This window comes from Pelodiscus sinensis, chromosome Z, assembly GCF_052426305.1.
Source record: "Pelodiscus sinensis isolate ZL-2025 chromosome Z, ASM5242630v1, whole genome shotgun sequence".
NCBI classification, from domain to species: domain Eukaryota; kingdom Metazoa; phylum Chordata; order Testudines; family Trionychidae; genus Pelodiscus; species Pelodiscus sinensis.
Window position 1 is genome coordinate 5418711 of NC_143085.1, and position 16550 is coordinate 5435260.

General features: G+C 47.7%; 1 protein-coding gene across 2 annotated transcripts in view; it reads right to left on the minus strand.

Annotated features, from left to right (window-relative positions):
- Positions 1-7217: 7217 nt before the first annotated feature.
- The window catches only part of ANHX (anomalous homeobox), a 28829-nt gene continuing 19496 nt past the window's right edge, over positions 7218-16550 (minus strand). For both annotated transcript variants that reach the window (XM_075898008.2, XM_089775254.1), the window contains one exon: positions 7218-8792. In XM_075898008.2, the coding sequence (XP_075754123.2) occupies positions 8700-8792 (93 nt within the window). In that variant the 3' untranslated portion in view covers positions 7218-8699. The remainder of the gene's footprint in view (positions 8793-16550) is intronic.

Here is a 16550-nt window from a genome sequence, read left to right on the forward strand (position 1 = left end):
AGCAGGTGGCAGGGAAAAGCTGCCAGCAACCCCTCCCAGAATCATCCTTTCTCTCTCGCTCATTTTGCTGCAAAGCCAACTGTCTGGGCTGCAGGGGGTGAGAGTTTCAAGCATCCTCTGCCTTTCGAATACACTTGAGAACAGCTGCAGAAATACACGGCAGGACGAAAGCACACGATTCTGCATGCACTGGGGAAAATGGGAAGTCAGTCAAGGCAACAGCCTTAAAAAAAGTCCATACTGCTGACAGCCTCTTCATCCCTGGAGCATGCAGCCCTGCCTCAGTCCCTGCCCTACGGTAAGGAGACTCTTCCCCCTTATGACTCTGGCAAGTGGAGGGAGTAGGCCCCGCTGCTCCCCGCCCCAAGCCAATTAAAGTGGGAGCGCAGGAAGCCTTCTCTCCTTTCCCCCCTAGCCCTGCGAGCAGAGCAGAGAAGGCTCATGCTCTCCCTAATTGGCTGGGGGCGGGGTAGCGTGAAGCCTCCTCCCGCCCTGCCACGTGCACGTGGCATTTTTCACGCTGCTCGCAGGGTGGGGGGGGGGTGGAGGCAGCTTCCCCCAAGTCAATCAGGGGCTGAGGAGCTGCCTGAAACTTCCTCCGCCCTGCAAGTAGCCCGCGGCACTTCAAAGGGCCACGTGCTAGTCGCCGGGCGGGAGGAGGCTTCCCGTGCTCCCCGCCCCCGGGCTCTGATTGGCCTGTGGGTGGGAGAACGCGCCAAGCCTCTTCCAGGGGCGTGCGTGCCTAATCAGAAGGGGCGGGGCAACCCCACCCCCGAACCAATCATGCCTTCCTATTTAGGCCCCACCCTGGGGCTACCTTAAATATTTTTGAAGTGGCCCCCTGAGCAAAAATTATTGCCCATCCCTGGAGTAGGAGAAGGGCACAGAGCGGGGAGGGGAATCTATGGCCTGGGGGCTGGTTGCAGCCACCTGCCCTGCTGGATCTGGCCCTCACAGCTCAGGGCTTCCCTTCAGCATTGGGGAGCCCAAGCTAGTGCTCCAGCCTGCTCCCCCTTTTCCTGTGGAGCTGGAGCACACAAAATCTACTAGCTTAGCTCCCCTCCCCCCCAGGTTCTGGTGCATGAAGTGAATGTGGGGTATGTCTTTCCCCTTCTCAGTTGGGGACCATATCAGAGAGTTTGTTTTTTGCTTCTCACTTGTGTGTGGCCCCTGAATGATTTTTCTATGTCAGCACACCCCCAATCCAAAAATGGTTCCCCACTCCTAGCACAGAAGAAAGGGGTGGGAGAAGAGGCATAGCTAACAACTGATGTGACTGAGAGGAAACCTCCCCTCCCGCAGCAGAGAATTTGAATTTGCCAGGGATGAGGAAGGTAGATGCATGAAGAGGGAGATGCAGAGGCTATGAATTGTGAAGTGTTGGGGAATGATAATGTTTTTATTGCATTCATAGGGGATTGTTTCACATCAGCTAGGACTGTAACCAATGGTGGGATCAAAACAAGATAGGCAGGGACATAGTTTAAGTGTCATAGAAAAACCAAATCTCTCCCAAACTAGGAGAGACTATAACTCAATCATATTTCTTGTCAAGCCAAACATCCCATTTTAACAACTCGTGGAGACCCCCAAGCAGTCATGGTACAATCTATAGAACTCATATTTCATCTTGATAATAATCTGTAAACCACTGGCATTGAAATTTCTTCACAACTGAAAAGGATGGACTAGAGAAGCGTGAGAAAGATTATACTGGTTCTACACAGAAACGTGAGGGGTCATGCTGTGAAAACATGTTCAGCAATGTAGGCAAGCACTTGACAGAAGGGAAGTGGATTCTGCAAGATCGACAAGGATATTGCTTGTTAGAGGAGTGAGGGGTAAGATCTGTATAGTGAAACCTTCCTGGGGTTATTGCACAATATTTAATAATAATCAGCATTCACTGTAACCTTTGTGTGTTCAAATCACAGACCAGCCCTGAGATATGTGAAATACAGTACTGTCAGGCACTGTTCACATCACAGTCTAATAAAGAATGAATACTGTGTTTGAATTCAAGATGATGGCTTGACTTCCCTTGCCAGAATGATTCAAGGATATATACACACAGGGAGCAGTGAAGCATGCTCACTAGTGGAATGTTTGTGCAATCGTGAACACGTAACACGTGAAGCAAAGACACTTTAACTCATAGAGGAGCTGTTCAGACCACAGAGCTCTCCATAGTCTTGTCTAGACATGAAATTTTAAAAAGATCACAGTCATGTAATTAATCAAGAGCAATTAATTAGAGTCTTGCATATGACAAAGTGGGTTCCAGCCCATGAAAGCTTATGCCCAAATAAATTTGTTAGAGTTCAAAGTTCCACAAGTACTCCTTGTTTTTGCTGAAACAGCCGAAGGTGGCTCCCCCTCTGTAACTATAGATACAAAAATAAATGAACAAGATAAGTTGTCCTCACAAATTCACTAGAGCACCCTAAGGAAAAATGGGGGGGGGAGGAGGAATCTTCCTTCTATAATCAGTAACAACAAAAGGAAAAATATAGGATTTTTGCATGTGTTTTTACATTGGGGCTGAAGACATACAGTTTCCTTTGGCTTCAGATGCAGTTTTGGTGTTCAACATAACTGAAGTTAGGTGCATGGTGAACCCAGAACTGTAGCACTAAAAATCAATGGTCACTTTTTAAAAATTGGCCCAAATCTTTCCCAAGAAATCATTTTTATTGCTGTTCAAACCTTATTTTGAGTCAAAATGGAATTGTTTAATTTAAAATTCTTGATTTGGAACAATGATCTTAATTACAGAACATAACATGAAATACCTTCATGATAAGATTAATGAGGTGGGGAGACAAAAATCAAAGCACTCTGCAGCCCAACTTTTTCCAAAATGGCCTCTTACATTAGATGCCCAACTTCAGTCACACGGTGCCTGATTTTCAGAAGTGCTCCTCTGAAAATGAGGCCCAAGTTGATTCAAGCTGAGCATCAAAAACTGAGAGGCCACTTGAAAAAACTGGCTTTGGAAGCTGCCTCTTGTGTCATTTGTTTAGCATAGATCTCTGAACAACCATTTCAATCCACATGACTCCTAGCAGAGACTGCACAGGTAGGGTTGCCAGATGGTTTCAACAAAAATACTGGACACACTTGACATTACATCACAATCTACATTACAGCTTATTTAGAAAATACCAGATATTTATATGTTCTCAATTTGTTTCCCAAAAAAGCTCAAATGCTGGACTGTCCAGCTCAAAACCGGACACCTGGCAACCCTGTGCATAGAGGACCAAAACCAGGTAAATTTATGTCCCGTAGTCATGGATTTGGTGTTGCACTGAGAAAAACTTTCATGGGAAACTGCAATGCAAGCTTCCAGCAAATGTGTCATTCCTTACCCGTAAGGCCTATCTTTGCGAGAAGGGTGACTGCTCCATCTCCATTACCCAGTCATCCCTAGGCCTGTGTGCTTGGACTCCCAAATGGTGCTGATTGTGGGAGCTAGTTGTCTTAGAAATGTGAATACTTGCCCATTTGGAAATGGATGGAGAACTTGCATTTGGTTGTGGGGAACGAACAGTAAATGGGATTCGCAGACACTGCTTATGGCAAATTTCCAACTCTTTTTCATGATCATGTAACAGAGTCAATAGGCAGAGGATGAGTTTTGTTCTCTGGGGTCACACTCACATTTTAACACAGCAATGCTGTAACTGTTTTTTTTTTCCTATTTGGGGCACAATCTTTCCTTTACAAGGCTGTGCCATGTTACAAGGGTGCAGGCATAACAGCCGTGCCAGCACGGGACAGATGCGCTGCTCCACTGAGCTCAACATGCTCAGTAGCACTTCTGACTGCTGCTTTGAACAGGAAGACCCCATTCATCCACAGCCTGCTACATTGACAGCATACACATAGAGACGGAAAGGACCTGGCTATTCCGGAAATGGGTACAGCACAGTTCATATTGTTGCAGCTTAGCTGAGCGCTGGTCTAGCATGGAAGGGAACGTGGGGCTGTAGTCCTGCCCTGCTGTTGCACAAGTGACCTGTGCTGAGGAAGATTGTTTTCCTACTAGCACACCCACCAGCAGGTAGTGCAGGATTTTTCCCTGGCTAGGCTATTGTAAACCCATTAAGTTCTGCTCTCCTTTGGTTTCTGCTGACTGTATTGTATTAACAGGCAAAACCTTTAAAAAGCCACAGAAAGAAGTCTGGGCTGCAAATTAGAGGAAATTAGAACAAGGTGAGATGCAAAGTGGATGCTTTTTAATACTGACCCACATAATCCTAGAAAACAACATTTAAATAATTTCCCTGCTTTCTCCCTCAAAGACTAGCTCCTATCAGCATTACTTTTTGTAGGGTGGGCTGATCAAGCAATAGGGGATCACTGATGCACAGTGCTGCCTCACTTGTTTTCTTTTTATATTCTTCCCATGGAACCAGTCAGTTCCAGTTCACAGAGGGGGAAATGATAGCAAATCTCTAAACTTCACCCCACTTAGAGCACCTCTTTTGGGTCAAAAGCCAGATCTGAAATTTTCTGCAAGAATGTTTTTTCCACATACCTATTCAAATGCATTTACCTCCTCAAAGTCTCCTGTGAAAACTCAGTATTATTGGGGCTATATGGATGTAAAATCTGTCTGGAGCCCAGAATGGGGTTTTGATTCAAGCTACCTGACTTCATGTGTCTTGCAGATGAATATGAAGAATCCGCTTTTTTTAATTTGTTGGGTATAACAGACCAAGCTTTAAATGATCAGCTATAAAGTTCTGGAAAAAAATTCATCTGGGAAACAACCTAAAAAATGAAATTGTCCTCTGAAAAGTATGAGTACTAAATTTGGAAACTTAATTAAACTGTGAAATAGAGCAGTTTTATTCCTGCTTTGAGTGCAAATTTCATACATTTCACTATGAAGTAGCGCCCCATGCCTGCAAATGAGCCTGCCATAGGGATTTAGCTGATTTGAGATTCATTCTTGCATCTTATAAAACCATGTAAATTCTCGGATAGTTTAAAAAAAAACCCAGCAAAACAGTGAGCTGCAGTTGTAAGGCAAGAGACCAAAGGAAAATTGTCTTTAGCATTTAAGAAGGATGGTATCTCAAAACAACAATGTAGCCTGGCATGCTCAGTTCGGGGCTGGCAACAAATATAAACAGTAACTAGTTCAAGAGCCCGGCTTCGGTCCGGGGTTAGCAACCAGTAGCAGTTCACAGGCCCAGCCTCAGTTCAGGGCGGGCCACAAGCAAAGGGCAGTTCTAGGCCAAGCCCTTGCTCAGGGCATGGCAGCAGTTAAAACAAACAAACAAACAAACAAACAAACAAACAGTAAAGAGTTCCAAAGCCAAACCCTGGTTCATGGCAGCAGACAGACAGTCTAAGGCCAGGCCTTTGTTCATGGCACAGCAGCAGTGGATGTTGGTTGCAATTCAGGCACAGCAAAGGCGCGGGCGGGGGGGGGAGGTTGCCACCCAAGAGTGAGGTGGCAGGGGAGACAAAGGCACACCCACTCCACCGTGTCCCAGCCCAGGGCCCTGGTCGAGCAGAGAAATCTGCTGCTAGCTCCGCAGCGCTGCCCAATTTCTGTCACTGCTCACAAAGCATCAGCTTTCCCTGGGCTACTTCCAAACTCCCCTGAGGCTGCACTTGGATTCGGGCGAGTCTTCTGGGCTCCGATGTGTCGGCAGCTCGGGCCAGGCAGGGAGTCCAGCTGGGTCCCCTAGGGGCCGCAGACCTGGTGGCCTGGGCCAGTTCTCAGCCTCCATTGTGTCATACTCCTCCGGCGAGCACAGAATAGAGGCTTCTGGTGCCTTTCTGGCCTCTTTGGCAGGCCTTTAATCTCCCTGGCCCCTCCTCTTGATTGAAGGTCAGGTGCTTCGTTAGGACCAGCTGTTGCCCACCAAGGCTCAGGGAGGGGTGGATCCCCCTTGCGGTCAATGGGCTGCCACTCCAACCCACTACAGGTGTCTTTAAGAAGAACATAGGAATTGCTATATAGGATGACGCCATCGGTCTTAATAATCCAGGGTTCTGTCCAACAGTGGCCAATACTAGATGTTTCAGAGGAAGGTGCCAGAAATATGCCTCACTACAGCACAGGCATAATTTTCCCTGTAATTGAAGGTATCACTCTCTGTTCAGTAACAGTGAAATGAACCTTCCATCCCATACCACAGAATGACAGTGGAAGATCATTCTGCTGGGATAAGTGATAAAAGGCCTTCTCTTTACCCTTTACCAGTGCCCCTTCTAAACGATAACATTAGGCAAAATCAACTCTGGATTTTACACCAGTGTCACTGTGATCACAGCGCACACTGGAAATGCCTTTGTTCACACTGGAAATGCCTCTTAGACGCAGCTTCTGGGCCTGTGTGCTTATTTTTCCATGTCGTGTGACGATTCCAGCATCTCCTCCAGAATATGCTTAGTTATTCATTTGCTTCCTGAATATTAGATGCACAAGGGAAGTGCCCATTGCTGTATTCTTGTAAGATACTGCAGCCCTGGGTATCTGTCAGACAGAGCCATCTTCTGCTGTTGCTATGGCTCAATTGCGTGCTACAGCCAATTGCAAAGGAGATGGATCTATTTGTATCTGTTGCTAAAGGCAGACCAGGATCCATACCCAATCAGGAGGCAGAAGGAAGCGAGACTGGGACTTGCTTTGAAACATCAACTCTCCAAAGGGACCCGCATTTTCTCCTCTGCATTTTATTATTTATGTAGTTTTCAAGAATAACATGTGGCCTGTGGCAGCCCTTCTGTGCTGCAAAGCTGTTTTACACAAGAGAGGGATGGTTGAACTAAACAGTGCTGAAAAGGACAGCACAAAACCAATCTGTGAAAAACACTTTTCAAAATGATTTGAAAGAGGCCCTTGGCCTCCATTACATCAAAAGACTGCTCTCCTCCTGACTACATATATACTCCAATTCATTTCAATCCCCCTCATTAAAAAAAAAAAAAAAAACCCAGCCACCCGTATCTCAAGTAGACCCCTCCAAAGTGTCTCAGATTCAGAAAGTTTGGCAGCCAAGCTGGAAAAAGCAATCAAGTTCCAGTGCAGATACTGATGCTTAGGGAAAAACCATAGAGATGGACTTCCAAGAACTTCCTGCACTGCCCATAGCGGGCAGCTTCCCAGCACAAACGTGCTTGAGGCCTGGTAGAATTATGCCTTTTAAAAATATTCTTTTTATAACCACTTAATAGTCAACTTTGCAGAAAATAAGCCAAGGAGAGAAATGTCCATTCATAACCTTTATTTGCAAACTTACTTCATTACAAGAGAGTCAATATAGGCATCACGTTTTCATCAGTGAACCCCCAGCCTGGACTCTTTTGTGATCCAGGATCTTTTTTAAAAAAAATACACAATTGTGGTAAATACTTAACAAGTTAAACAATGATTTACCCCTGAGCGTTTTTAGGCCTGGGGGAAATTCAGCCGCCTCACCCATTTTCTCTCACAATTTCCATTTTCTAGCCCCAAGATGAGATACAAGGAAAAGTGTAGTGTTCCTGATCTGTGATAAGTTGAAAAAAAAAGCAATGGAGAAGGAACAGAAGCATAACAGGCTTGGGGAAAAATATCTGGACAGAGGAACTGTTAGTGTACTCCTCTGATCAAAGCTGTGAGGAGCCTCTCACGTGCCCAAAATTCAGGGTATTAGACTTGAGCTGAATACAGTTACCAGTTTCTATTAGAGGCCACATACTCCTGCAGCCTGAAGGCATGTGGGGCTACACAACCCAAAAGCTACTTTGCAAGGCAGTTGGGGACATGCAGGACCTGCTTCTCCAGTGCCCTGCACCTCAAGCAATGATTTGTTCCTGCAAAATAAATGCAAAAGCCAGGTTACCAAATCCAAACGGCAGCATTCTACATTCACTCCATGCAGGTGCAAGTGCAAAGAAGTAGAGAATCAGGCCTCAAGTCTCCGTATTCTGCAGACTGCAGGAAAGGCAACCGTTGGCCCAGTTGCAAAGCCTGTGTCCATTTAGAGACGGGGCTTCAAAGTATTGATGGAAAGGGTTCAGATGGCCCCACCCTCTCAACTTCATAACAAATCTGTGATCCACCTACTCCTAGCCCAGACACACTGGCTTTCCCCATCTCATCCTCTATAATTCACTTTTATTGGGTGCTATCAATTCTAGAGTGCTCCAAAATGTGTGGGCTGCAGCACTATGGGATTTGGAGTGCCCCAGAATTCACGGAAGAGGTGAACCACAGCAACGGGAGGAGATAACTTTGTATCAGCTTTTCAAATTCTCAATCCCTAACAAGTCCACAGGGCATCCACACTCTAGATGACATTCTTTAGGTTTGACTACTCCCTTTGAACTAAGGGGCTTTTTACACAACTTCATCAATAACAAGAGATGGACCCTTGTCCAGATATATATTTGTGAATATGGGATCACCTGAACAATTTAACCTCCACAGAACCAATAACTAAATACTTGCAACCGGCTATAAGAGCTTCAAATTGTCCCAGTTAAAGTCTGTGATCTGCAAGAACATCAGGGAGCATGGCTTTTGTTGTTGCTTGTAAAGCTCTTGATAAAACTAGAGTTCAAATGAAACTGGAACCATAAGAAAAGGTCTCCTTTCCCAGACGACTTGCGTTTTCTCACTGCCTCCTTTGCCAAGAAAAGAGCAGTCATAGGAGAACTGCAGATCACCATACAAGGTACCATTGCGCACGTTACATTCGACCACCGACTGAGAATTCGAAAAGTAGCCATGCTGCCCAGTAGGTATCGCTGTTCATGGGGTCACTTAGTGGATTCTCCAGCACCTGAAAGACAAAATAAATAATCCCAACCTTCACTGTAGGCTTTCTTTAAGGATGCAGTTACCATGTATGGAGTAGCGTCTGTTTTCCGTTTGAGCAGGAAGGAAAAAGCACAGATGTGCGTGGGGGTGCACATACGTACAAAGGGAGCTGAAATCAACAGGAATTCTTGTTCTACTGCCTGAGTACTGATGGGACAAGTCATCACAGAAATGGAGAGAGTGAAAGGGGAAAACTGTTTATTCACATATGGGAGAAATGTGAAAGCTCTAGCTACAGGATTGAGAGCCCTGGAAATTGTAGAAAAGGCTCATTCATCATCAATGTCTTTTCCTAATCATCTGGTTCATGTTATTGAAAAAGGGTCACTTTTCAAGATAAAAATCTTCATCTTGCTACTCTTAGAGGCTCAAAAGGTTTTTCTATTACTGTCTTCAGAGCTGCAGCTGTCTCCCACAATGGAGCTAGAAGACATTTTAAAATAGCTTTTCAAAACATTTGTTTTAGCAGATTATATCAGTATAAGAAAAACAGAAACTGATGCTAAGCATTCTCTGTGCCAGTAAATCCGAGGCCAAGAAATAAATGTGACAGGTAGTTCAAGATGGATGTCAGATGGAAATTTCTTTGGTTGTGCTGTTTATCATCATCTGTTTCAGAAATGTGTCACCACAATTCTCAGGGCATTGTATATTTTTTTACTATCAACCTCAGGGATGCTGCTGCCTTAAAAATCAGTGTTAAAAAGCAATTCACCTAGTAAGGAAATGAACTTCTTTGTTTGTTCTGTTGACTATTTACTGTTGCAGCTTTTCTTTCTGCTTCTAAAATATGGCTGTTATGGGGGAGAAGACAGAGGAGAAGAATCCCTTTTCAACGGCAGTAAAAAAACAGTTACCTTCTCGTAACTGTTGTTCTTAGAGATGTGCTGCTCAGATCCATTCCATTTAGGTGTGTGTGCACCACGTGAATAGTCATTGGAAACTTTTTTCCTTAACAGTTCCCATGGAGTCAGCAGTGGAAGCCCCTAGATTAGTGCCTTCATTACGCTGAATATATGCTCCTGCCAACCTGGATCCTCCTCAGTTCCTTCTTGCTGGCTACTCCCACAGAGGTGTGGGAGGATGGGTACTGGAATGGAAATGAGCAACACATCTTGAAGGATAACTGTTACAAGAAGGCAAGTAACTTTTTTCTCCAGGTGATGGCTCATATCAATTCCAAGTAGGTAACTTCCAAGCCCTACCTAAGTGGTGAGGTTGGAGTTATGGAGTGACTGACTGGAGCACTGCTCTACTGAATGCTGCATCCCCTCTGGTGTGCTGGATGATGGCATAATGACGGGTAAATGTATGCCTTGAGGACCGTAATGCCACCCTGCAGACCTCTTGTATCAGGACCTTGGCCAGAAATGCTGCCAATGGAGCATGCCAGGCTGAAATCTTGGCTCACTTCTAGTACGTTCAGATGCAAGAGGTGATCCATGATGAGAGCGTCTGAGATGCAACGGGATGTCCTTGCATCTATGCTGCAACCATCAAGAACAGCTGCTCTGACTTTCAAAACAACTTCAAGCGCTTGATATAAAAGGCTAGCACCCACCGAACATCCAGCAAGTGGAGTTTCCGGTCTCCAATATTCGCATGAGACCTAGGCAGAAGACAGGAAGAAACATGTCTGAGTTGGTGTGAAATTGGACACACCCTTTGAAAAGCAGCCCAAGTGAGGTTTGAGTTGCACCTTCTCCTTATGAAAAATCAAGTGTGTGTGCGGAGGGCGGGGGAGACGGTTTGGTAGTAAGGGCTTCTAACTTTGACATCCTCCTTGCTGAGGTAATGGTGAGCAGCAAGGCAAATTTCCATCACAGGTAGAAAAGGGAGCAGCAAGTTGCCAGTGATTCAAAAGGGGAACTCATTCATCTGGAGAGGACCAGGTTAAGAACCCACAGAGGATATGTTGTCTAATTTGTGGTTATAACCACTCCAGACCTTTGAGGAAGCATCCAAGCATGGAGTTGGTGAAGATGAAAAACTCGGCTGATCCTGAGTGGAAAGCCAAAATGGCTGCAAGGTGGAGTTTGATAGACGACACTGCAAGACCATGTGGTTTCAGGAGCAGTAAGTACTCCAGGATACGTGCTATGGAAGCTTTTGAGTGGAGATGTGTGATGTATAAACCTTTCCGGCTTTGATAAGCATGTGGCCACAGGGAGGGTTTTCTGCTGCTGAACAGGACTTCTCTTACTAGCTCTGAGCACCAGAGTTCCACGGGGTTTAGCCAGGCAGCTTCCAGGCCATGAGGTGAAAGGACAGGAGGAGGTCAGGGTGATGAAGGCGACCAGATCAGAACCCAGCAGACTGATGTTATATAGGACCAAGCATGGCAGAAGTGGGACAGAGGATTCAAGAAACAGGGGGAAGGAAGGATGCAGTATGGTAGCTGGTGTCCACACCTTGCCCACACCTTCAAAAGCCCTGCCTTGAGCCCCATGATTACTTGGTTGGGACCTGGTCCTATCTGAGTGGGGGATGGGAAGGTTTGTGCCTGCCATTCATAGAATCATAGAACGGGAAGGGACCTTGAGAGGTCATCAAGTCCAGTCCCCTGCCCTCATGGCAGGACCCAGTACTGTCTAGACCAGTGGTCCCCAACATGGTGCCCGCGGGCGCCATGGTGCCCATGGTGCCATTTGTGTGCGACCGCCAAGTGCTTGGGGCTGGCCTGGCCCCGGGCATGTGGTGCATGCATCGTGCTGGAGCCGTCCCGGGTGCATGGTAAGCGCCGGCCCCGGGAGCGCCACGAATTGGCCACTTGTGCCTGGGGCGCTGGCCCCGGGCGCGTGGCGCTTGGGGAGGGAGCGCCAGCCCCAGGCGCGCGGCGCTTAGGAGGAGTGCTGGCCCTGGCGCGCAGCGCTTGGTGGAGGAGGGGGCGCTGACCCCAGGCGCACAGCATTTGGAGGGGGCGCCGGTCCCCAGCGCGCGGCGCTTGCAGAGGGGGGCCCGGCCCCGGGAGCGCGGCGCTTGCAGGGGGGCCCCGCCCCCGAGCACACAGTTATGGGGGGGGGCCACCCGCCCCCGGGCGTGCATGTGTCTCCGCCCTCTGGCACCCGGCAGGCGAACGGCCACCCCCCCTGGCGCCCAGCAGCCTCTCAAGGTTGGGGACCACTGGTCTAGACAATCCCTGATAGAGGTCTATCTAACCTGCTCTTAAATATCTCCAGAGATGGAGATTCCACAACCTCCCCAGGCAATTTACTCCAGTGTTAAACCACCCTGACAGTTAGGAACTTTTTCCTAATGTCCAGCCTAAACCCCCCTTGCTGCAGTTTAAGCCCATTGCTTCTTGTCCTATCCTCAGAGGCCAAGATGAACAATTTTTCTCCTTCCTCCTTGTGACATCCTTTTAGATACCTGAAAACCCTATCATGTCCCCTCTCAGACTTCTTTCCAAACTAAACAAGCCCAATTCTTTCAGTCTTCCTTCATAGATCATGTTCTCTAGACCTTTCATCATTCTTGTTGCTCTTCTCTGGACCTTCTCCAATTTCTCCACATCTTTCTTGAAGTGTGGTGATAGGAATTTGACACAGTACTCCAATTGAGGCCTAATCAGAACAGAGAAGAGCAGAAGTATGACTTCTCTTGTCTTGCTCACAACACTCCTCTTAATGCATCCCAGAATCATGTTTGCTTTTTTTGCAGCAGCATCACACTATTGACTCATATTTAGTTTGTGGTCCACCATGCCCCCTAGATCTCTTTCTGCAGTACTCCCTCCTAGACAGTCACCTCCCATTGTGTATGCGTGAAAAGGATTGTTCCTTCCTAAGTGGAGCACTTTGCATTTGTCCTTATTAAACTTCACTCTGTTTACCTCTGACCATTTCTCCAGTTTGTCCAGATCATTTTGAATTATGACCCTTTCCTCCAAAGCACTTGCAACCCCTCCCATCTTGTTATCATCTGCCAACATAATAATCCTTCCTGCTCTTCCTTCATAGACGTCCTGGCTCAGCTGAGGAGGAGATGGGCATTGCTGCTCTTGTTGCAGCTTGAGATGTGTGTGGGGGGGTTGCCAGGGTGTGCACATCCAAAAATTTCATGGTTGCCTGGGAGTCTATTAAGCTGTACCGCCTGAAGTCTGGTCTGACAACAGGCCTGCCCTGTCAAATGGTAGGTCCTGATGGATTTTGCTGCACTTTCAGGGGCAATCCAGATGCCTGAAAACATGAGCCCCTCCTCACGGCTGTCCTGGAAGAAAATGTGTGTGTGGCAAGAGTCCACGGCGTCCAGTGAGGCCTGTAAAAAGATTTGTACCCCTGACTTTCCTTCAGCAACTATTCAGCTCTGGTGTCAGGTGGAGTCAGCTCCTTAAACTTCACCAAGGAGGCCCCAGAGTGGCCGTTCTGTCGACTGAGACTAGCTTGCTGATCAGAAGCAGATCGCCAGTTGAGCAGACTTTTCTACTGAATGGGTCCATCCATTTTTAGTCTGATTTAGAAGTCGGCCCCCGCCACCCCCAGGTCTCCTTCGCATTAACCGCAACCACCAGTAAGGAGCAGGACCGAGCGGGCAAGCAGAGGTACTTATACCGATCAGAGAGCATGAAGTACTTCTGCTCAACGCCTCTAGCGGTAGGTGGGACAGACGCAGGGCTCTGCCGCAATCTTAATGTTGCTCTGGATCTTTTTGTAATCAGCAGCAGAGTTTCCCTGGGTGGCCCCTCCAGTGCCAAGATGTTCACAGGGCATCCTCAGATTCAGCCATCTCCTCTGCCTACCATCCCATGTTGCAGGCCATCTTGGGTAGCAGCTCTGTGGTCACTCAGGGTGGTCCCATGGCCAGAGCCACTACCTCACCCAAGGACTGAGATGATGAGGCCAGAGTTGGTGCCGGGTCTTCATGACTTTCTAGCTGTCTTGGTCCTCCTGACCAGTGCCAAAGGCCTCAGCACTGGCCAATGTCATGATGGCCTCGATGGGCCTTGTGACGGCAGTATCTCAGAACCCAAGGCCAAGGTTGGTCTGCGGTGGTTGGGGCCCTCGACGTTCAGAGGGCACCAACCAGGACTCCCTGGAAAGCATCCCCCAGGCCTGCTGGCATGCCTAGGGGATCCAAAAGGGCCACAGTGCCGGTGACTGCTCTCCAAGAGGGCCAAAGCACCTCCAGTGCCTCATGTCAGTGCCTGCCTGACCGGTGTCTGACTTTCCTCGCTGGAGGAGTCTGCATCCGAGACCGACAAAGCCAACCTCGACTATGATGGAGATTGAACAGGGATCGGTGCCACGGGTCTGGGGCCGATGATCTAGTGCTGGGGTCTGGTGCTGCTTCACTCTTGATATCAGGGACAGTGATTGTTGCCTTGACGGTGTTGGAGATCCTCACCTGGAACCCGGTGCCTGTTGCCCCTGAACAGTGCCATGACGGGGGAGCTGGGAACAGTGCCGAGCTGGGGAAGGTGACTACCTCGCTCTGGCTGGTTTGCCCCTACATGGAGCCTTGTCTCTGCCTGCTGGGGACTGGAGGGTCGTCATAGCAATCAGATCCCTGGAAGCTTCAAACGTGTCAGTGTGGAGGGCAGCACCAACTCCTCCACCGGGCACTGCCTTTCAGGGGCATTGCTGGGTGCAGGAACTGAGGGTCCCCTTCATGGGACCAAAGTGATCAGTGTCGATTCCTGCGCTCTTGTCGCGTAGTGTCCCTACGTAGGGCACACTGCTGCCTTGCCCCTGGTACAATTGTCTTCAGCACGAGAGTGTGTCCCTGATCAGGCTTCCTGCGCTGGAGTGTGATGGCAGTGCTTGGTCGTCTCTGCAGCCCGTGGTGCTGGGGAGCACTAGTGCCGATGGTATCTCAGGCCAGAGACCTTTGTTGGCACCGTGTTGCATACAGAGGCTGGGGCACTCGTGAGGACTGCCTTATTTATAAACTACAGCTCTACAGACAAACTAGAACTACAAACTAACAGCTACTGAACACGCAAAGGGAAGCACTTGCCCTACAAGCAGTCAGTTCTAATGACGGTCCCAGGTGGTAAAAGGGACCTGAAAAGAGGCCGGCCAGCTGGAGCATAGATTCAGCATCACGAGAGTGCCACTCCCGCGGGTTAAAAGCTTTCCAACAAGTGTGCATGCACTGTGCACACGCCTACTTGGAATCGACAGGAGCAGTCACTGGAAGAAGAAACATTTTGTAAAGAATGTCATATCTAAAGTGCCAAGGACACGAGGGGAGGGGATTCAAAATAGGGATGTAAATATCTTTTTTAAAAAGTACCTGCTAAAGCTATTAAAATGATAGCGGTTAAACATTTGTTTCAAGTTCACGCATATCATAGAATCATAAAATCATAGAATCACAGAATACAAGGACTGGAAGGTCATTGAGTCCAGTCCCCTGCTCCCATGGCAGGACCAAATACTGTCTAGACCATCCCTGATAGACATTTATCTAACCTGCTCTTAAATATCTCCACAGATGGGGATTCCACAACCTCCCTGGGCAATTTATTCCAGTGTTTGACCACCCTGACAGTGAGGAACTTTTTCTTAATGTCCAACCTAAACCTCCCTTGCTGCAGTTTAAGCCCATTGCTTCTTGTTCTAGCCTCAGAGGCCAAGATGAACAAATTTTCTCCCCCCTCCTTATGACACCCTTTTAGATACCTGAAAACTGCTATCACGTCCCCCCTCAATCTTCTCTTTTCTAAACTAAACAACCCCAGTTCTTTCACCCTTCCTTCATAGGTCTAGACCTTTAATCATTCTTGTTGCTCTTCTCTGTACCCTTTCCAATTTCTCCACATCTTTCTTGAAATGCGGTGCCCAGAACTGGACACAATACTCCAATTGAGGCCTAACTAGCGCAGACTAGAGTGGAAGAATGACTTCTCGTGTCTTGCTCACAACACACCTGTGAATGCATCCCAGAATCATGTTTGCTTTTTTTGCAACAGCATCACACTGTTGACTCATATTCAGCTTGTGGTCCACTATGACCCCTAGATCCCTTTCTGCCGTACTCCTTTCTAGACAGTCGCTTCCCATTCTGTATGTGTGAAACTGACTGTTCCTTCCTAAGTGGATTGTTCCTTCCTATATTATCTTTGTCACTCTGCAGAGGTCATACTAGCACTTTAGTGAAGATTTGTGCTTCAAATATGTTATTTTTGACCTAACTGGGTCCTTCGAAAGCATCTGCAGATACATGGCAAACAGGAGGCAGTGTGCAGATGGGGACAGTGATCCCCGGAGCCCCAGCCCATACGGCAGCCATGGGAAGCTGGCTGCTCAGACACAGCCACACCAAGCACACAGAGGTTCCTGAGGTTGAAGCTGCAACAGTCTGAGCTGTGCAGTTGTGGGAGCAGGGACAGACCTTGGCTCGGTGAGGCAGACACACATCACACTCTTTCTGCAGGGGGGGCACCCCTCCACCTGGCTGGACACTACCTCAGGCAGGAGGGTGGAGTCACACATGGGAGAAGCCTTACATGCCCCTTGTTTCCCTTCCTGACAACAGAGTTGCCACAGTAACATTAGAACTCAGAGACTGGGAAAATTCCACTTCTACAGCACCCTGCCTCCTCCCCCCATCACATGACACCTCTCTTCAGCCCCAACGAAACGTTAACTACAATATATTAACGGTAAGACTAATACATATCAGTTTACCATTTACTATATGACATCCCTAATTCACACCATACAGCTGATCTTGGAAGGTGCGTACTAGGGATGTTGGATGTTATTTATTTTCGTAA